Here is a 22,377-nt window from a genome sequence, read left to right on the forward strand (position 1 = left end):
CCACATTTCCTAGAAAATAGAAGTTTTATATTTGCTTAAAGACTTCTTGCTGCAGTCTCTGTAACTCAAAGAGAATGCTGGGATGAATCAATAGCTGATAGTTTTCTGGCTTGCCTGCGGGCCAAGTTACTATACTAAGTTATGGAGTCACTTCTGTTTTCACAGCAGCAAAATGATATTAAGAATGTTGGGGGTTTTCAGAGTTTTAGTAGTTCACAGTGGTCTGTTAGGGCAACTTCAAGCTTTATTGTCCAGCATTGTTTCCTTTGGTAGAGAAAGTATGCTATCGTGCGAGCTGGTAATTGACTGTCTAGCTGTTAGTTTAGTGACTTTTTGTAAGGCTGAATTTTGATGCCCTGTATTTATGTGCAAGAACTGACTGATTTAATGGAGAGGGAAGATTACCATTTTATATTCACCTAAGGACTTTGAAACAGATCTGAAGCTGCTGGCTGCCTGCTTCTTGCATTTGCAAAGTGCTGTCGGTACCATTTACTAACAAATGGCACTGTATGATTTGAAAGAACATGGACTAATACATTTGAAAAATAAACATACAGAAATTAGGCTAAAATTTAGTGTTGGTACCCTCAAATTTTTCTTTTCATAAAATGCAACATTTCTTGATTGTTTTCAACCTTCAATTCTGCTTTGGCTTGTCTGCCACATAACCTTGAGGGAAGACCTCTTCTGGCAGTCTACTCAGTTAAACTGTCCTGGTTCAAGATGTCAGACCCCTTTTATTTTACTCCTGTAAAAATGATTGACAGGGTATTTTGGATCACTTCCCAAAATTCTGAAACTTAAAGGTCTAGACTGGCAGATCATGTTGCAGGTTCTGCAGGAGTAATCCTGTATAGTGAGAATCTACAGTACTAAAGTAACTACACTCACATAGAAGTTTTGAGACACAAGAATTACTGATTTTACTGAGACGCTGGTTTATTTTTTTAGACTCAAAACATGTGTTATATTTTAAAGAAAAAGTTCTTAGCACTTCTTTTTTCAGACCAAGAGATCAGGAAATATTAAGGTCCCAGACAGATCCTGTGTGTGTTAGCCTACTGGTTTAGATATTTATGTATTTAATCAATTTAGGTCACTAATTCTCCACTTTGCTGAATTATGAGTTTCAGTTACTCTGATGAAATCAGAACATCCCTAAGAGTGTTTTCCTTTTGGCAGGTCGAAGAACCCTTGCTGTTATCACAAAGCTGGATCTCATGGATGCTGGTACTGATGCTATGGATGTGCTCATGGGAAGAGTGATTCCAGTCAAACTTGGCATCATTGGAGTAGTGAATAGGTCTGTGTGGGCACATTGGTGCTATTTTTATAACTGTGTTAATATGAAGTAATGCTTCTGCTTTTTTAGCTATGAATATAGTTTTAAGAATAAGGTGAAAATGTAGAAATAAACTTGTGAATAAGCAAGTGAGAAGCTTGTTGCTCACTTCTCAAAAGCCTTTGTTGTTCCACTCAACCGGCTGCTAATGCAGAGAAGAGATGCTTCTAAAAGAACTGTAGTGTCACCGCTTCTGCTGTTGTCCTTCATCTTGAGGGGTGCTTCTGGTCAGCTGTTCACGTTAGCTCTGATCCAGCACAGGTCCTGTATTTATTAGACCTAACTGCTTATAGCTGTGGTACTGTTTGCTGTGTTTCTTTACATTACTTAGGTCAAATCTCAAGTAGTTTTAGTAAGAGCATTGCTTAGTTTTGTATTATTGCTACCAATACCTATTTGCGTACTATGCTGCATGGAGAAACAAATAAAAACCTTTAAAGTCTAAGGAAAGTGAATTGTGTAAAGGAAGACCCAGTTTTTAAATGTTCTGTCCAGAAAAGCAGAAGTGTAAATTATTTATACTTTTACTTTGCATCCATTAACTAGTGTGTAACTCTGCCTTTTACCTTCAGGAGTCAGTTGGATATTAACAATAAGAAGAGTGTAGCTGATTCCATTCGTGATGAGTATGGGTTTCTTCAAAAGAAATATCCTTCCCTTGCCAATCGAAATGGAACCAAGTATCTTGCTAGGACACTGAACAGGTATTACTTGAAGATATAAACTGATGTGTTAGACATATGTGCAGATCTTTCTTTTTGCCCATAGTGTCTCTTTTGGTGCTGTAAAGCAGTGCATTAGAGAAAACTCTGGTTGCAAGCTCTGGTTCTCTCAGTTTCTGAATTTAGTGTAATCTTCCCAAGTGACTGTTTTCCTTTGGTGGTTGTTTCGTGTCTCTTCTGTGTTTTGATGGAGGCGATAAAGCTGGAACTTTTCCTCCCTTCTAATGAGGGACTGTTTTCTATTTTTAGATTGCTGATGCATCATATCAGGGATTGCTTGCCAGAACTGAAAACCAGAATTAATGTTTTAGCTGCTCAGTACCAGTCTCTGCTGAACAGCTATGGGGAGCCTGTTGAAGACAAAAGTGCTACTTTATTGCAGCTGATCACCAAATTTGCCACAGAATATTGTAACACTATTGAAGGAACAGCAAAATACATAGAGACTTCAGAGCTGTAAGTCCAAATGTTTTCCTGGAATATTGACTGAGTGGTTAGGTTGACCCAGTGGCTCTCAGCGGCTCTCACTGGCAATATTACTACACTGGACCATAGCATACTCAAAAATGTTTGAATCCAAGCAACTGTAAAAAATTATTTCAATGAGAGCTTTCTTTTTATTATTTGCTACTTCAGTTGTTTTTTTTCTTCTTTCAGATGTGGTGGAGCCAGAATCTGTTATATTTTTCATGAGACTTTTGGAAGAACTTTAGAATCTGTTGACCCTCTGGGTGGCCTTAACACAATTGACATTCTGACTGCCATAAGAAATGCCACTGTGAGTGCTCTTTGTATTTCTGAGCATTATAGCTGTATTTTAGATAGGAAGCTAAGGTTTAATTATGTATAAGGAGCACAACTTTGAAATGGTTCTGTGTTTACATGACAGATTTGGCTTCTTGCTAATATAGGAAATGGTGTTGCCAAGAATTAACAGAGTAAGGCCACTTTTAAATTTTGCAGTATACAAAAATGTTCACTCCTTTGAGCTTGACTTTGAATGTCAAACATGTCAGTCTGCTTTTGTAATATGCCTGTTGTGTGTGGACAGAGAAGGTTTCTACATGGTCTTGGAGCATGAGGTACTCTGTAGCAATGATCTGTGTGCATGCTCCTATCCCATAAAATAAAAATGTAGAAACAGGGTTTAGTAACAGGAAATATGTCTTATTTCTGGTAAAAAATGTTATATGTGTAGCTAAGCATTGGTATCTATGATCATAGATGAAATTCCTCCAAACACCGAAATTCACCTATCTTGTTGGTATGGTATTAGATGCCCAACACTGTCCAATAAACAATGTCAGCTTTTCTCTCTGAAATTAGAAAGAAAATTATTTTGCCTTTTTAATAGATTTCATGTTAATGGGGATCCAAAAATGCGAAAAAGCATTGTTCAGATTTGTAAGCCTAAAGTGAAATGAGTGGGTAGAAATCTCCAAGGTTCTGTAAGGATGCTGGTTAATCATTGTTTAATACATTTTGTCTTAAAGATAGCAACTGATAGCTTTCATTTTTAAATATTCTTGTAACATATTTTACTCTTGAGACCTGTTCTGAGTGTCAGGTGTGATCGCTGTGACCTGATTTATTCTGGGCCTCATCAGATCCTACTTCTTAGAAAAGCATCTTGTTTTTTACACAATTTAGCAGCTTTTTCCCTCCTTTTGAACCAGGGTCCCCGTCCTGCCTTGTTTGTTCCTGAAGTTTCCTTTGAGTTGCTGGTAAAAAGGCAAATCAAACGTTTGGAAGAACCGAGTTTGCGCTGTGTGGAGCTGGTTCATGAGGAAATGCAGAGGATTATCCAGCATTGTAGTAATTACAGTACACAGGTAAAAATGCATGCTTTAGAATTGTAATTACTGGCATATGTGTGATTATTTGCTTAAAAAGTTCTGGAAGTCTCACCAGTAAAATTTCGGTTTGTTTTTAGGAATTACTGAGGTTTCCTAAACTGCACGATGCCATAGTTGAAGTAGTAACCTGTCTTTTGCGTAGGAGACTTCCTGTCACAAATGAAATGGTAAGTTTCCAGCTACTGTAATTTTACTGGTAAAAGTGCATGTTTTCTGGATTCTTGATGCTTCTGCTGGCAGAGTCAGGAACCCAAGTTATTAAAGGAATCTTAACTTATTTATTACATTGATAGTTATTTGATACGTACACATTTTAAATCATATGTTATAGATACATAAAAAACAAAGGGGGGAAGTCAGGGTTAAGCATATTGTCCCCTATGTTTCACTTTTCCAAGAAGAATTTTACTAAAACTTCAATTTAACATCTTCCACTCTTCCTTATATAGGTTATTTCCCTCCCTTGTAACAGGAGCTGTACATTTACTGTAGAGTTTGGGATGCAGTGATGAAAATTAAATTGTAAACCTTATTCTGAATGTTTCAGAAGCTTGTAATGCCCTTTAGCTAGTGAAAGCTAAATGTTCATATTTTACCTTCAAATAAATATGTTTTAATATTAAAGTCTGATTTGGCCTGTTGGGGAGTAAATAGTGTTTCAATATTTGACTCTGTATCTGATGTGAAAAGCAAAAATTTGTGTGTTTTTTATACTCACTATCCCTCAGAGTAAGCCATCTGCCCCTGGTTCACGTATTGTAGGTGGTTTGTGGCTGAGTGGGTTTTTGCTGTGGGCAGTTAAGCTGTGTTTGCCAGCTTTGCACTGGCATTAGGTTTATTCCCTGAATTTTTGGTCTGGGTCTTGCATTGCAGGTTCATAATCTGGTGGCCATTGAGTTAGCTTATATCAATACCAAACATCCAGACTTCGCTGATGCCTGTGGGTTAATGAATAATAACATAGAGGTAAGAAAATATGTTCTCTTAAACTTGTCTCTTCAATTGAAAGGGAAATTGATAAAATAAGAAATGCTTCAATTTCTTTCATCGAAACAGATTTCTCCTTTCTATTTTGAGGCATTAGAAATGTGATGAATTATAAATATGGTATACTCTAATGATCTGTGGATTTCTGCATTTCTATTGCATATTACATTCGGGATCACAGATTGATACTTCACTGAATAGATTCTACCTGTTTTTCAGCCTGGAAAACAAGATGGGCACCTAATTGGGTATTGCCTATGAAATGAGTTTTATTAAGGGGAAATTTAAATATGTAGTTGTGAAATGGCCTTTCATGTTGAAGTAACTGCATTTAGTGTCTGACACAATGTATCAATACTGTTCCTCTCATTCCCGAAAGGATAATACGAGTATTGTTTCCTCTGTTTGGGTTCTAATTTCCGCTTGCTTTTGGCATTGTTCTTGAATTTCTGTGTTTCCACACTTCAGTCTTCCTGAGACATTCTCTGCATCAGTCTCCCATCAGTATTCTTGTGCTTTTCAAGCCCAGCTCTGATTGACAATAGTTGTTGCTGCCATCATGCTGTAGAAGCAGTTCAGCAACCAGTCTGATAGACTGGAAGAATCACTCTGGTGTTGTTACAATACTTCATCTTTCTGGCTAAAAGCTTGTTAATACTCTTGTGTTCATCCAGCACGTTGTTTCCATTCCTCACAGACCCATAGAATGGCTTGGCTTAGGAAGTCATGGAAGGTCATCTCATTGTGACCCCTCTGTCATGTGCAGCATCACATCCCTCTAGACCAAGTTACTCAGAGCCCCATCCAGCCTTGCTTTGAATACTTCCAGGAATGGGGCCTCCACCTGTTCCAGTGCCTCATCACCCTCACAGTAAAGAATTTCTTCCTGTGGAATATGTAATTTAAACCTAATCTCTCAGTTGGAAGTCATTCCCCCTTGTCCTGTCACTACATGCTCTTGAAGTGTTACTTTTCTAGATGCTTACATTACAATTTCTACTCTAGTTTTAACCTTGTACTTCCTGCTATACATGTATTTTGTACTGGTGAGGTATGCATTTGAATTTGCCTTGGTAGACTGCTTTTTAATCTAGCTCAGAAACAGTGTGTATGGAAACAGCTGTGAGTACAGAAATTAAGACTTAGTGGGGCTGAACATACAAAATTATACCATCATGTGTTACTTAAACTAGTTCTTTCCTAATGTTTTCCTAAACAGAACATTGAAATTCTTGAAGAACCAAACCCAAGCCTTACTCAGTGGACAACCAGTTGTTAATTTTAAGCAAAATCAGATGTTTTTTTCCTGATTGCTTCAAATTCTGTTTTGCTATGAAGTGAATTTTTCCTCCTTCATTTTGGGCTAATCATGTGCTGACCACAGAATCAAATCCTTTAGATTGCTTGGAAGATTTACAGCTTGATGAGGGCTATAGGGTGTCTGTGCTAAGCCAAATTGTGGAGCTTTGATGTTGTTTTTAAATGCTCAGGTTTTAATTAGGGAGTGTGGTGCAAAAAAACTTTGCAAAACTTCTTATACTGAGCATTTAGTTTTGGCCAGGTAATCAAAGTATCCAAATAATCAAGGGTTTCATAGACCACAGTATTAGCATGGCACAGGATGAGATGAAATTACTCATGTTTGTGTCTAAAATGGAAGTCATCTGTAAAATCTGAATCTTGCCTATGAGTTGATAGAGAGTAATACATAATTGAGGTCTTGGATTGTTTTTAAAGGAACAAAGGCGGAACAGGTTAGCCCGGGAATTGCCTTCTGCTGTGTCACGAGACAAGGTAAGTAAATGTTTGATTTTTACATAAAGTTTAATGCATTCTCCTAGGTCCAGTCTTAAGTATTGGAAATTTTGATATGCTGCCCTAGTAACAGTCTTGGGAGCTCCTGGGTGTTGAATTTTTTCCTTTCAGTTTCATAAGATAGAAGTGAAATGTCATTTTCTTAAAAAGGTGCAGTTTTTGGAAGGTTTTAAATCTGGTATTTCTGAAGACTTGTCTATAAATGTAATAATACACTTACTACTTGAATTTTGTCATCTCAGGTAAGATGTAAAATGCCTGCAGATGTTGAAGATGGACTCAGAAGTTTTATGCTTAAATTTATTGCTGAGACACATTGATTTCAAAAGATGAACAAGTGATTTAAAATATCCAGTGCTAACATAGTGACTTGTGGTTGATTTTTGTTAAATCACTTTTAAAACTCAGTTTATTGCAGTCTTTCTTTGGGAGCAGATGTTGGAGGAGATATTTTTGTTTGTTCATCATAATCCAGTCATGTATTCTGTCTCTGGAGTTTGCCGAATTTTACCATGTTTTGGGATTAGTGCAGTGATAGGGGTGGAAGAACCAACCAAGTGTCATGGAAAATATTGTCTGACATTAAGCTGGAATTTTAGACAGTTATTTAATACTGTATGAATTATTAAGAATTCAGAGATGGAGACTATAGTTTAGGATCCTCCTGAGGTTGTAACAGGAGTTTCTACATCTGATAGAAATCTGTTTATTAAGTTCATTACTTTAAAAAGTGTGACAAACTCTGAGTAGGTCTAATACTGCTGCCTTGAATCAGTCTAAGATAACTGATGGATAAACTGGGAATATAAGGTAGCTAGCTAGAGATTGCTTTCAGTGCTCTTTGATCTTTCATTTTATTGATTTCATAGTTAAATCATCAGTGTACAAGCTTAAATGAAATTGAAGGTCAGATAATCCAAAATAACTCTTGGAGATGCTTTTTATTTTTCCTTCTCTTTTCCTTCTTCTTTTATTCGTTTTTTCTGCTTCTATTACTGTTTGGGTTTTTTTGGTTTTTTTTGTAAATTCAAAATACTTCTTTTCTGGATTTTGAAAGATGCTAGTAGATAAAAGTGTATGAAATTTGCTAGGTAAATTTGGTGGCCTTCAGTTGAATTTTTTTTTTTCCCCTCCTTGCATTTTTTACCTTCCTTAGTCTACTAAAGCTCCAGGTGCATTGGCACCTGCTTCCCAGGAGACTGTTACTGCTGCTTCTGCTGAGGCTGATGGCAAGGTCTGTCTTGATTTTTCCTCTAAGCACTGCATGCATGTTTCTGTTGTGGTGCACCCCAGGTGTAAGGAAAGCAGTTTGTCTCTAGTGTTCTGTCACCAACAGTGTGTCCTACCCAGTCTGGATGTCCTCCCCAGTGTGGATTACTTGGCACTACTGGTTTTATGTGCAGTGGCATGTCAGGACATGCCATGAGGTGGCCAAGTCACTGCTTTCTCTTTGAAGTAGTTTGCAATATATGGTGGTGCAAATACGCACCTAATTTGCCTCAAACTGTCAGTGGATTGTTGGGTGCAACAATATTGTAATCAAAAGTCTTCAGCATGGCTGTTAAACTGCATGTTTTTAATGTGTTGACAGTTAAAGAAGGAGGACAGAAGATAAGCTAAAATGTGAGTTTCCTGCTTCCTGCAGGGAATCTTTACAGGCTTTGTTCAAACTAAAGCTCCTTTGTGTTGTTTCACATAATTGTTGAATCCCTGGTTTACTTATATTTGTGAAATGTGTTCTGCAGTGTTTTTTTACATGTTAGGTGTGCTGTTTCGTGTTAAAATAACAGCTCATTATTCCTCTGAAGGCTTTTCTGCTAATTGCTCTCGCTTGGAGTCAGAAAAGATGGGCACTCACAAGTTTGTGTATTAGGAGTACCAAGGGGACTCAGGTTTTCTGCTTAATTGTACATTCAGATTTTAGTACAAAGCTTCCATTTCTGTCCTGAGCAAAGTGGCTAACATCAAAATCTAGTAGAATTTTAACTATTTTCATCAGTGTTTCAGAGGTTTTGATATCGAAATGAAAAAGAAATCATGAGCAACTGTGAAGATGGTATTGTGACTTAGGAAGTTGCAGGAAGCTGCCAGATTTGATTTGCATTTCCCATAAAACCTGTCTTCTGTGTGATATTTTTCACACTCTCTTGTATAGCTTTGTTTCTGGAACTGCTTTGGAGGTAGAGCGGGCTCCACAGTAACGCAGAAGGAGAGTGGCATTTTTGTTATTTGGCACAGCTGCCTTGCAATCAGAAATCATGCCGCAGAGCTTTCCTTAACAATCATTTTCTCTTATTAAAAGAGTTTGATTTGAATTCCTAGTGTGTTCTACAATGCCTCTTAGCAGCTGTGCCATTTAAATAAAATTTTTGATGTGCACAGGTTAGCTGGGTTTCCTCCTGTATGCTACAGCTGGTATTCTCTTTGCTATGCTTTGTTTCTCACTTTTCTTTTGGATGTAAGATCAGTCTCTGGTATTTCACTGTAAACACAATAGATAAATTTAGTTTTTTTCTTCTTATATCTGAAGCAAGACATAAATAGTAGTACAAAGCCAGGACTGTTTTTCAAACAGGAATAGATTTTAAACCACAGAGTAAACAGATAATAGGCATGTGGAAAGGTACAAAATAAAAACATTCCCTATTCTAAATCAAAATAAACTTTGGGGGTTTTAATACTAGTTAATATAAGGTGGATAGCATCCACTAATATTTCTTTTGTCCAGTGATTCCTGATGTTTAAAAGTTGGGTGTTACATCTTTTTCTCAGAAGATTCGTGAGTCAGTCTTTGGAACTCCCCAGAATCTCTGATCTTCACTTCCAGAGGATGGAGATTTTTGTTTTGATTTGTTACCAAAAAGTCTTCTGTAAATTTGGACAGCACAAATTTGGACAGCATAAATTTGATCATGGCTGTGGTACCTCGAAACAGAAATGTGCATACTTTTTAGCTGTTACTGTAAGAAACTCCAGTCTGTATTTAAATAAAACTCAAAGAATTTGAATTTGAGTATTGCAAGAGCTGTGGTAATCTTCAACATATACTTCAGAATGATCCTGATAGGATACAATGCGTGGTCAAAGCCAAATGACTTACAAAGGCCACCCCATATTTCACAAGTGATATGTAGACCCTTAAAATGTTGTGGAACTTCTCCATGTGAGACATTTTCGTACCCTCTTTTAGGCATAGTATGAGTTTTAAAAGCTTTCCTTTTGCTGGCACCTTTTGTCAGCTGTAACCAGCAAAGGGAGAATAAATGTGGGGAATGTGAAGAACAGAATGAAGGGAATATACCTATGAAAATCTTATTTTTTAGTGAGTTTTACCTGTAGTTACTTGATCAGGCGCTTCTCTGCAGTGCCCAAGTTCTAATTCTTCCATGTTTTTTCAATGTGCTGTTTGTGCAGACTCCTTCTCTAGGAGCAGATTCGTCTCAGGAGTCTGTAACAGGCAGCTGGAGAGGAATGCTGAAACCCTCCAAAGCAGAAGAGGTATCAGCAGAGGAAAAATCCAAGCTACCTGCAGCCCTACCTGCTAGTCCTCAAAAAGGACATGCTGTAAACCTCTTAGATGTGGTGAGTCTTGGAAGACAAACACCTTTGCTATGTAGTTCAGGCTCAGGAAAGAAAACACCTCAATTCCAGATCTTGTGACTTCGCTGCTAATATGTGATATCTTTGTATATTGTTCCCACTATAGCAACAGGGAGCTCTAGCCAGTCGCTTCTGCTTTGCTTCTTGCCCGATTCCAATCTCTCTGCAACCTCCCTGCCTGCTCCAGCTTCAGGCTATGATTGGGATAACTGTCTTCCCTTCCATACAAATTCCTGTGCAAGAGAACTCCTTGTCTAGATAGCTGTCAATACTGAGTAACAAATCTCAGCTCAAATTCCTGCTCTTCTTGTGCTGAATTTGAATGTTTCTATTAGAGAAGAAACATTAAAAACAAAACCCACTTAAGTGAAAAACAGAGATATTTGGAGAGCTTTAGAAAAAATATAGTGGTGCCCTCTAACCTTTGTTTCACGCATATGGATTTTGCTATGTCTCTAGTTTTATTTCCGAAGAATTATAGGTTTGTTGCAAGACAGACTAATTTTATCAAACTCAGGCTAAAAGAGCAGTAGTTACAGTTTTGAGTTTTATTAACAAATGCAAATGAGCAGAATTGGTAAGCTGAGGGTTTTATTTTTTCACACAGCCTGTACCTGTTGCACGCAAACTTTCTGCCCGTGAGCAACGAGATTGTGAAGTGATCGAACGACTTATTAAGTCTTACTTCCTTATTGTCAGGAAAAACATTCAGGACAGGTAAACCCAAACTTCCTTGAAATATTTAAGCCATACAAATATTGTGATATTTCAGGAATCATGTATCTGATCATGCTATTTTTATCATGTTCTTATGTTTGTAAGAAGAGAGAAAATAATTTTATTTTTTAGAAGTGACAGCAGCAAGTAAAATTTGACCCTTCACAGAATGAAGCAGTTTGAAGAAGCACTTGTCTTCCCTAATGGTTTCAAGTTCTGTGTAATATTAAGTAAAAGGTTTAATTATTTAGGAGATGCCTGCTTTTCTGGAGGATGCTTCAGTTCAGATGGAAGATTTGCAGCAACTAACTGGAGTAGACTCTATGTGCTGTGTACCCTGACAGAATTTAGATTTGCCATCCTTTTATTTCAAATGGGAAGGTCAAATAGGAACTAGCATATGTGGCTCAGTTTTCTAGCACTTAGCTATAAGGATGGAAACGGCATAATAAAGTTCTTTCTACTGTGGAAAATGCCTTTAAAGTATCTTCTTTTAAAAATGCTGTACTTTAATGAGCAATTCTATAAAACTTTTTTTGGTTATGTCTTTGTGGAAAGGTCTAACTTCATATATATTTATACTTTTAAGTATATGAGAAATTTGGGGGGTGGGAAGTACAGGAATCTGGAAACTAGATTTTAGAGCAGGTTAGTAAGGCTCATAGGTTGTTTCAGTCTATCCAGTTACTAAAAATGATATTGAAGGTATTAGTTATTTCATGGCAGGAAATTGCTTTGTTTACCTTTACTGCAGTGATCATACTATGTAATATCAGAGATATTAATTATTTCTTTACCTCTTTCCCTTCCCATTTACACATAAAATAGGGTTGACATACTTTAATGTGTGTCATTCCTAGCACAGTAGAGATAATTGGGTTTCTACAAAGCAAAGTTATTGATTCTGTGTTCTATACTGTTCATGTTTTTTTACAATGCAGCTTTTCCTATTTGGAAGAAATGAATTTTATATGAAGTAGTTCTACTCCAATATCATACATGATGCTGCTTTTACTTGAGAGAGCTTTTATTTATGGTAGTGATAGATTCCTGGTAGTTAAAGCCATGGCTGTGTGTAGCTGCTTGCCCTCACTGTGCATTCTTCAGTATGGAACAGACCTGGTTTTGAACAATTATTTTAAAGAAACAACCTTCCTGTGCTTGCAGTGTGCCAAAGGCAGTGATGCATTTTCTGGTGAACCACGTGAAGGACACTCTCCAGAGTGAGCTGGTGGGCCAGCTGTACAAATCCCTGTTGTTGGATGACCTTCTCACGGAGTCTGAGGACATGGCACAGCGCAGGAAAGAGGCAGCTGACATGCTAAAGGTGATGAAGAGATCAGGAGCTCATGGGAGCAGTTAATCATATCAGTGGGAGGCTTTTTGAAGACTTGTCTTCCTTTTTTCTTTGCTGCTTTTGAAGAGTACGCCAGTGTATGGTTTTTCTGTGCTAGAGGAATTAAAAACAATGCATGACCGGAAAGGATTACATAGGAACTTCTAAATCTGCTGTTTAGCAGGCTAGACAGAAAGTAGGTGCAGTTTCTCCTCTATTTTTAAGCTTTACAGCATTAAAACTGTGCATGGTGAAGAAGTCTGCCCTTCTTGAGAATTTAATATGTTGCCACTCATTTTGTAATGAAACTGATTAGCTTTGATTTGATTTTTAGCTTTGTGCTTCCCAGACTGCTGCTGTTACGTCCCTGAGAAATCTCTCCAGCATAACTAACTCTGGCTTTTGTGTGTTCCTGTGTGCAGGCCCTGCAGCGAGCCAGCCAGATCATTGCAGAGATCCGTGAGACACATCTTTGGTGAAGACTGTATCAGCCACACTATTTATATGCATTGGAGGTTACATTGGCTTGACAATTGCTAGGCATGGTATACGGAGTAGAATTTTTATTTATGAACTCTTCTTATCTGTGTACTGCAACTGTGTAAATCTGCTCATGTAAAGACAGTTGGTTTGATTTGCAAACAGAAAAATATGCTGTATTTTGCAAAAGAAGTCGTATTTAATCCATATAATAAATGGCTCTAAATGTTTCCTTACCAGGTTTCTGGTGCAAATTAAAGCAGACCAAGTCTTCTGTCTCAGTGACAGTCTAATTTGAACTTGGGGAAAAATGTTCAAGTTCCAGTGCCCAACTTGCTGAACAGGTTGCCTGTGGTTAAGATGGCCGGTGTAGTCTTGTGGCATAGTTTTAAGCTGCTTTTCCAGTAGAAGTTTCAATACTGTGAAGAAAAGAGAGCACCGAGTATTTTCTTTCATGAATATATTGCATGCACTGTGACAGATGGAGGTCTCCATTTTATAGCACAGTAGAGATGTTGAGCGTATTACTATGTATGTGTGTTCCCTTTTTTGTTGGTTTTTTTTTTCTCATTGTCCCTAAATGTTTCAATGGCAGAGAAAACTTCAGACTTGATTTCATGGAGTATCATGTAGGAAGAATTAGCCTGGAGCTTGCGAACAAGAACAGCCTACTAAAAAGTGGCTGCAGAATTATTAACGTGCACTGGAGCTTGCGTATGAATGTTGGGGTTTATAATCAGGCACAAGGACACCTTCCCCTTCCTTCCCCCTTGGGACCAAGCCCCTGGAGCATCTGATAGTAAATTTGCTCTTGGCAGAACTGAAAAATAAAACTGAATTTCAAAACTGTAATGGGATAATAAGCGTTTCTTTTAAAAACAGATGAAGTTGGTCAGGGAGAAGGGGATGCCCACAACTTCTGCAAATTTTGGAATGTATGACAGTATGAAAGAAAGTCTGTGGAATTGGAATATTTATATCAGAGATTACAGTTGCTTTTGAGGAATTTTTATTGTGCTGTAAGTAGCTTTTTTTTTTGAGGACAATCGTAAAATTATTAAATTTTAGGTTGGAAATTAAGTTGATGAGGTTTCTTTTTTTCTTCTGATTATAATTCATACAGAACTTGATCACACTAGCCTTGAAAAAGTAAACATTTTCATTTTTATCAATAAAAGTTTATTTAAACTCCAGCCAACATATTTGCATGTACTTTTCAAGCAGATTCACTCTTTTTGTATAAAGTGAAAATGTTTACTATAGTGTTGCTGATACTTTAACACAACTTGCATGAGAAGTAGGACACTGCTGTTAACCTCCATGGCTTGATTTTATGGTATTGGGCCAAGATAGTGAGGTTTTTATTACCATATGCAGTTCCTTCCCCCTGAAATCAGTTAACAAAAATGGAATTCCTTTGGTAAGTTGCTAAAGATTGAAAATCTAAAAATTCAGTTTACAAGCAGCTCTGTTTAAAAATTTATTTTTCTCATGGTAATCTTCAATTTGCCATCAATATGAGCACAAGGAGTTAAGTCTGACAGATGCAATTTTTGGATACTTCATGTACGATCTAAGGTAATTCATGCAGAACACAGAAATATATATTGTGTATTTTTAAATAGCCTAAAAAGTGGTGTATGCATTACATGTTATGAATACAAAGGAGGTACTTTTATCTTGCATTGTATCCAGGGATGGTAGTTCTCAGATTTAAGAAATATGACTGAAATGCAAACCACGTCTTAAATCAATTTGGTGATCAGTGAAAGCTTTTAAGTTTTTTCAAAAGCATTACATTTCTGTTTGGAATTCACCTGACACCTCTCTTCCTTTTGCTTTCAACATCCAAGAAGTTTTCAACGAGGTAGTGCCGTCCATAAGTGATCTGCTACCTAAGCTTTAACTCCCAAAGTTCAGCCAACAGTCTCTTTGTGAAGAAGTACTCTGATTTGTAAAGTTCTGAAATGCTGCATAAAGCAAATTAATTTCATTTATTGAAGAAATTCTTGCAAGTGATACCTGGCTCTGTAATGTCATATGAAATTTACAGTGTTAATTTGGTTTCTGAAATGTTACAACTTTTTTTGTTTAAGTTTCACAAAAAGTTTCAATTTGGTAATGTTTGAGTGCCAAGAAATGAACTTGATTTGTAATCCTTAATGCAAGACTTTGAAGGTCCATGCTGTAACAATCCTGTTATTTAATAAACAGATAATACACAAAATTAATTATGCCAGAATTAGTTTTGGACTGACTTGTTCTGGTGGCAGGACTTAAATGCACTTGTAAGTTAGTAGTATAAGTTCCTATATGTGTACAGCTTTAGTTATGATTTCACTTGTTCTCACTCAATTCTGCATTATTGAATAGTTCTGTAACTCATACTCTAGACAGGCTGCTCAAGCCTACTGATAGGTTTCAAGCAAGCTGTGTGTGGAACTGAGCTAAAATACTTAAAATGCCAGTATTACTACCAACATTAAAAAAAATTATGGGAAAGCGGTGGAAAAAAGCCTAATGAGGGCAGAAACTGAAAAATTCCCAGATTAGACTGATGGTTTACAATTGTCTTCTACATCACCTTATTTAATTTAAACTTGAAATAGTTTTGTCATCAATGGACAAAATTTTTCCTAACTTGCTCTCCAGTGGGGAGAGAATAATGGAGAGGAAAGCTCCCTGTAGCCAAGTTCAGATCAGTAAATGTTACCTTGTTACCTGGGCTGTTGTAGTCCTGCTTTAACTAAAACACAGTATCCTGGTGTGAACAGTTTGTATTTAGTAGTCAGGTTCAAATTTTACATAGTGAAATAGATGGGTAAAGAGGGTGGTGGTGTCTATGTGCATCAGACCTTACTCTGAAGTGAACAGAGCAGACCTTGTGTAAAACCTGCCTTTATTCATTGCTTTGTGGATGAATGACAGATGCCAGATTGGATATGGCAAACTCAGGTCCCTGCTTTATGGACCACAGCAGGGGAAATAACTTGCCACTTTGTTGTGCCCCTGTTGGGAACTTGAATTATCCTTTTCTCCTTCAGCTATGAGAACAATGGATATCTGGTGTTTTCTATAGTTACTGAGGATCACCCTTTGCATCTGTTTTCTGTTGCTAATTAAACTTGCTCTGAGGTGAGAGCTAGAGGATTGATTTCTTGAAGTTTAATACCACTTGGATATGGTTTTGTGCTCAATGACACTGTTTAAACTAGTGAAGGTACTTTCATGTTCCCATGGGTTTACCTGCTGCATGCCCTTTCACCCTTTACCTCTTGATTGCTACCTGCCATAATCAATTCAAGTCAATTCAAGTCTTCCAGGTTGTGTAAAAATGTTTTTGGTGGAGCTTTTTTAGTTTGTTTGTTTTTTTAAAATATCTTGCCCAAATAATTACTTTTATTTCTGCACTTTTAAAATCATGCATTTCTGTGTTTAATATTCATTACTTCTTGTTCACATTTGAATATAAACTCTGATTATCTGAATGTACCTGTATATAAGAAATAAGACCAGACTAAGAAAGAACAGTTGACTTTTCCAGTTGTTCTTGATCCTTGGCCCAAACTTTGACATGCTCAGTGGTGATGGCCCTGTATGGTCATGGCAAGTAGTGGTTGTATCCAGCTGTTTGTCTGGCAAGAGTCAGGGAAGGGTTTGGATTGCTAGGACTTGGTCAAAGGCAAGCCATGTACTAAATGTCTTAGAGTTTATGAATCTTATCAGAAACCTTGCATGCCAAGAACTTTATTCCTTTTTTTTTGTTTTGTATTTCTAAAAACTGAGTTTACTAATTTATTACAAATGGGTATATATGTGCATCTGCACCATTTGGCAATGACAGAAAACAGGCAGGAAGGAGATCAGACATGAAACACTACTTATTCCTAGGAGATTTTTGTGTAACCAGAAAAAACCTCTCAAATGGGCTCTGTTTTATTTCTCTGGAGGTGAACATGGGTGTGTACTGGAGGATTTTGATCCTTAGGTGCATGTTTCTGATTTGCTCTAATGCTTCTGTCATTTAACGAACAAGGTGGTTGTGTTAGGTGGATGAACTTTCCCTTTCCCCTTCCTCTTGTGTTGCCTTCCCCCTTTTCCTCTCTGTGCTTTCTTTGAGGTAGAAATGACTCAACTACTTTTTATTGCTTTATAATAGAGATTAGGCTAGAGATGTGTCATTATTAGACAGAGTAAGTAGGATCTGGAAACTGAAATTAACACTAAGAATAGGCTGAGCTTTTGAAAGTACTTTATTTCAGTTTCACTGCCAGCAGAAACTGTCATCTGTAACAAGCAAGCCACTGTATTACTGTTGAAAACTTGAGTCATGGTGCAAATGAAATCAGCATCAACTTTATCAAGTAAGAATAAACATAAAAAAGGTACCTAAAACAGTAACAAACTCCCCACCCTACTCTGGAATATATATACCACATTCCAGAAGCTTAGATTAAGGCTTCCACTTCCCCCCCTTGTGGCTGCCGCTACTGCAAATTGGTATTGAAGATTTCATGGACCAGGACATTACTCTCCACGGCCTAAGAGTGAGGCCTGATCCTTAAAAGCAACACTGCAGAGCACTTGAGGTTCCCTCAAGTGTTTTCTGGTCCAGAGACCCTGTGGTGCCATTCACCCGCAACTCTTGGGTAGCTCACATTACTTGGCTTGTAATCTTCTGGTATAATGTGCTATCTTCCAGCTGACTGCAGAGCATACAGCCCTAGTATCTGGATAATCCCTCAGCAAAGACACTGGAGAGCATGGATGTCATTCACAAGACTGAAGAAGTGGAAAAACTGTCACCTTGTGAGTCATACTATGCACAAAGGCCTAAAAGGGAATCATTAGGTTGATTTAAGCTCTGAAAAGCTCTCTACTTTCAAATTTCAGAAGTGAATTTGCCATGTATTCCAATATGAAGGCTGGAAAGCTCTAGTGCAGTGTGTCCCCATACACAACCAAGAAGCAACTTCCATGTTTAATCATTTAGTCCTTTATTATAAATTTTCTGCAGCTTCATTCAAAACAAACCTGTTCAGAGACAGATGACCATGGTTGTCTTTGTCCCTAGCAAGGTTCTTGGTTACATGAGCACACATTGGCTGTAAGGAGTGGGTTTGAGTTTGCTTTGGCTCATTTTCCTGTGAGTTATCCTGTGGAATAACTGGCCACTGTTAAAGGAGGGGATGCACATCTCCATTGCTGGACTTTGAAATTAATCTTTTCATTTTCTTGTGCAGGTCCTTATGACTGGTGCTTTGAATAAGGCAGAGCATCTACAATCTCTTCAGTGGTACAACTCAGCTCCTTTATTTGAACTCTGTTGAACTCTTTTGAAAAGGAAACTGACACTGGGTAGTCTGTGAGCTGTGTGGAAATGCACACTACAGAAACATCTTCAAGTACATCTTCAAGCAGCAGAGTTAAACTGATCTGTCATTTTAGGGAGATACTCTGTAGTCACAACTGCAGCCACTTTATAATGTAATAATTTTTCTTTCCAACCCTAAGTAATGATACTCCATTCTTCAGAATATGCTGTCCCAGAATAAGAACAGTCTCAGGATTCGTTACACGATTCCCATTTATTGAAACTCCTCCATCTGTAATTTTCCTGTACCTTAAAAACAAAGCAGAAACATCTGTTAATTGCTATTTATTAAGAAGTGAAAGCTCACTTAAGTTGGGTTTTTTTGTTGGACGCATAATTAAATATATTTTAATTCTCCCTTTCAGTTCCTTTAATTCTCACTTCCCTTCAGTCCAAAATTATTTAACTTGATTTAACTCTACTACTCCAGCACTTTTGGAGAAGGGTAGATACTGTTTTGAGAATTACCCACAGCACAGGTGAGAACTTACCCACTAGGTCCATCTGGAATGGCATTTGCTTTGCGGCACAAGTCAAGAACAGTCATCCCAGGTTCAAGCATCAATTCAGCAGAAGCAGTTTGTCTGAAAAGCTCCTGTAACTCTTGGTCAGACATTTCTTCCAGTGCCTCCACACTACTGTAATAAAGGGCCTTAGTGCACCTGTGAGAACAAAGAGCATTCAAAATACAGAGCTAGTTCTTGTCAAACAAAGTGCTCCTCGACTCATCAGATTCCCCTCCCCAGTTTCTTTTGAGAATCCACACACTAACAGAAATAGTTTAAATACACCCCCATTTTTTTATTGTACCCTACTGCCCTGCAAGCTTTTTTAATATTTCCAGTGTGTTTTTAAGTCTACAGGATTATTATATTTTTCTCTTTTAACATCTAAGCAACAACTTAATGGATTAAAATAGTCCCTGAAAAGCTATGGAGAATTACCACAGAATAAATCTGAAACATTTATTCATCAGAAAGCTTGATGAATCAAACTTTACCTCTTAGCAGATTCCAGCCCCTCTCTACCATGGACAAGCTTAGTTACTTCTGCAGCCAGTCGTTTCTGAGGGCCCCATTTCTCAGGTTCTTTAGCATGCATTTCCATGATGTGGGCAATCTCCTCAAGAGGAAGGAAGGTGAATAGTTTCAGGTATCTATGAGTAGGGAAAAAAATGTTTTGTCTGTATAGCCATCATTACAGATTTGCCTTTGTCATTCAAACTTCAGTAACTGCACTAAAATCCTTAGTATAAGAAATACATACTAAGATGCTCTGTCCTTTAAATCAAATCTTTAAAGCTCACATTTTACCTAATATTCTGCCTAGGGTCAAGTCTTCAGGCATTATGTAATGCCAGATGCTTTTATGAAGCTTGTGTTCCAATCAACAATTTAGTTTTCTCTTCAAACTTTTACAGGATTTATTGGAATCGTGTGTCAGCTAACAAGGTTTTGTATTTATCTTAGGAGATCCACAATATGCTAATGCAAAATCTCACTGCCAGTCTGTGGCCATCACAGGACAGAAGCATACTTGTATGCATACAGCAGAAGAGTATTTAGGATAATCAAGAATTTAAAGATGCATCCCTAAGCCTACTCTTTACGACAAAGTCAATTTTAATGAACTTTCAGTCCCGTGCAATGTATTAAAGGTACCCTGACTAGTAAAAAGTCTGAATGCTTGAAATATTTTAGGATTAAGTACCAACATACCCTTCTTTTCAGTCTGAAAGGTGCTGGTGATCAGAACATGAAATTGAATTACTAGGGGATAAATCTTTGTGAGAGGTAAGTTATAAGGCAGGTCCCAATATGAAAGGGAAGTAGCTCAGATTTTACAGTGCTATTGATGTTTAAAGTAAAACAGATATAGAAAAGAACACAAAGTTCTTAAAATCAATGTAGTAATATACTGTACTGAAAAAAACTGTGATGCTACAGTACTAAAACTAATAAGCCATGCAAGAGAGTCAACCCACTGGCAAAACGAAATGCACTATGCTTCACTCCTTTGTCATTCACCTTCTAATCTGCTGCTGCATATGTCAGCATCTGGAAGTTCCACTATCCTATCTGCTTAGGAACCAGTCATGCCTGTTTATTTCATAAACAGTTATAATTAACACATACTTCTACATGGAGCTTGCGTTGCACATAATTAAACGAAGCAGTTACAGTGAACAGTTAGAATCGGGTTTTATGAACAATGACAAAAAAGAAAGATGGAGAAAAACTTACTTTTCAACTACATTATCTTCCTGTCTGACAAAAAACTGATACAGCTCAAATGGAGAGGTCTTATCCCTGTTCAGCCAAACTGCATTTCCAGCAGTCTTTCCCAGTTTATCGCCAGTAGTGCTGGTAATAAGAGGTACAGTAATTCCAAACACATCTGTTCCTGTCATCCTGAGAAAGAAGAGTCACTGCATGTTAAAAAAACCCAAATTATATCTTGAAAAAGCTGAGTAAAATGCAAACATTCTGCAAGATTCTATCCTTGATATAAAGCGGGGGATGATGGGCAAAAAGATGCCAGAACACTGTTCTGTGGAGAGGGCTTTAGGGAAAAAAACTAGCACCCTAAGTTTTTAAGTTCTTTTGTATGTATCAAAGATATATGTGTATTTTAAGCAGTTTTTATGTTATATACCACAACTGCCTCTACTTTGGTGTGATTACACCAGGATGTGTGTGCTGGCAGACTTGTCATGATTTTGTCCCATGCTTCAGGGTGTTTGATTTTGGTTCTTGGATTCACTGATACAAGAACCTATTATTTTTCTTAAAAATTCATATAAACCTGGTCAAAACGTACGTATGTGCCAAGCTTACGGTCAGGCCAATTAATTACTCCTCTCAAATCACAGAGCTCTATGTCTCTGCCTTCTGCTCCTGGTGTTTTAGAGACTGTCGGCACCAAGTCGCACAGCATTCCATCATGGAATCAGAGAACTGGCGAGGCTGGACAAGACCTCTGCTCTCCTCGAGTCCAACCTGTGACCGAACATCACCTGTCATCTAGAGCATCTAGAGTGCCACATCCAGCCTTTCCTTACACACCACCAGGGACAGCGACTCCAGCCCCTCCCTGGGCAGTCCGTTCCATCGCTGCCCTTCTCGCTCCGGCACCTCACTGTCCTCCTGAACCGAGCGGCGCAGGCCCGGGCACAGCAGCGGAGGTGCGGCCCCGGGCCAGCAGTGCCCAGCGCAGGGCGGCACTGCCGTCCCCGGTGCCGCCGGCCACACCGGTGCTGACACGGGCCGCCCCATGCCCGGACCCTGCGCGCCACCTCCCGCCCCGCGCTCCCGCCGTACTTGGTGACGAGCTCGTATCCGGACATGATGTTTCCCATCTGGTCGTGGCCCCCCAGCTGGATGCGGCAGCCGTGGTGCCGGTGGAGGTGCAGGAAGTCGTAGGCCTGCAGCGCAGGGTACAGGAATTCCGCCAGGCTCATGCCCTCGGCGCTGCGCAGCCGAGCCTGGCAGCTCTGCCGGCTCAGCAGCGTGCCCATGCGGAGGCGCCCGCCCGCGCCGCCGAGGAAGCGGAGCAGCGGCTCCCGGCCGAGCCAGCGGGCGTTGTCCAGCAGCGCGGCGCGGCCGAGCCGCCCGGCTCCCGGCTCCCAGAACAGCTCCCGGTGGTTCCCGAACAGCCGCTCCAGCCCCGCGCGCAGCGCCCGCGCCTGCGCGCGCACCCGCCCCGCCGGCAGCGGCTCCCGCGCGCGCTCCCGCCCGCTGGGGTCCCCGAGCCGCGCCGTGGCCCCGCCCACCACGGCGATGACGTCGTGGCCCGCGCGCTGGAAGTGCAGCAGCGCCATGACGGGCAGCAGGTGCCCCACGTGCAGCGAGTCCGCCGTGGGGTCGAACCCGCAGTAGGCGGCCAGCGGCGGGCGGCCCGGCTCCAGCAGCGCCGGCAGCTGCTCCTCCGCGCTCTGCGCCGGGAACACCTCCTGGAACAGCCCGCGCTCGCACTGCGCCGCCAGCAGCCCCGCCGCGCCCCGCGCCCGCCTCGCCTGCTCGTGGGCCCGGCGGCGGGGCGGCGGCGGCGGGAGCGGGGCCCGGCGCAGGCCCCAGCGCCCCGCCGGGGCCCCGCAGCGCCGGCACAGCGCGGGCGCCGCCATCGCGCGCGGGGCAGGCCGGGAA

At 39.5% G+C, this 22,377-nt stretch overlaps 2 protein-coding genes across 5 annotated transcripts in view; one reads left to right on the plus strand and one right to left on the minus strand.

The window, feature by feature from the left end:
- DNM1L (dynamin 1L) overlaps positions 1–15,085 on the plus strand; it is a 35,554-nt gene extending 20,469 nt beyond the window's left edge. For 2 of the 4 annotated variants that reach the window (XM_086884886.1, XM_086884890.1), the window contains 13 exons: positions 1,186–1,306; positions 1,918–2,049; positions 2,317–2,523; positions 2,725–2,845; positions 3,744–3,899; positions 4,001–4,090; positions 4,797–4,889; positions 6,648–6,704; positions 7,882–7,959; positions 10,140–10,307; positions 10,933–11,042; positions 12,210–12,369; positions 12,801–15,085. In XM_086884886.1, coding sequence (XP_086741012.1) covers positions 1,186–1,306; positions 1,918–2,049; positions 2,317–2,523; positions 2,725–2,845; positions 3,744–3,899; positions 4,001–4,090; positions 4,797–4,889; positions 6,648–6,704; positions 7,882–7,959; positions 10,140–10,307; positions 10,933–11,042; positions 12,210–12,369; positions 12,801–12,857 — 1,550 coding nt within the window. In that variant the 3' untranslated portion in view covers positions 12,858–15,085. The remainder of the gene's footprint in view (positions 1–1,185; positions 1,307–1,917; positions 2,050–2,316; positions 2,524–2,724; positions 2,846–3,743; positions 3,900–4,000; positions 4,091–4,796; positions 4,890–6,647; positions 6,705–7,881; positions 7,960–10,139; positions 10,308–10,932; positions 11,043–12,209; positions 12,370–12,800) is intronic. The other 2 variants (XM_086884889.1, XM_086884888.1) reach the window with 1 other exon arrangement.
- A 2,008-nt stretch (positions 15,086–17,093) lies between these two features.
- YARS2 (tyrosyl-tRNA synthetase 2) lies at positions 17,094–22,355 on the minus strand. Its single transcript, XM_086884891.1, has 5 exons — positions 21,553–22,355; positions 20,476–20,643; positions 19,233–19,388; positions 18,724–18,894; positions 17,094–18,481 (listed from the first exon to the last, which is right to left on the minus strand). The coding sequence occupies exons 1-5, from the start codon at positions 22,353–22,355 to the stop codon at positions 18,322–18,324; spliced, it is 1,458 nt and encodes a 485-aa protein (XP_086741017.1). The 3' UTR covers positions 17,094–18,321.
- Between the last annotated feature and the right edge of the window lie 22 nt (positions 22,356–22,377).

Source organism: Cyanistes caeruleus, chromosome 4, assembly GCF_971803275.1.
Source record: "Cyanistes caeruleus chromosome 4, bCyaCae1.hap1.1, whole genome shotgun sequence".
Lineage (NCBI taxonomy): Eukaryota > Metazoa > Chordata > Aves > Passeriformes > Paridae > Cyanistes > Cyanistes caeruleus.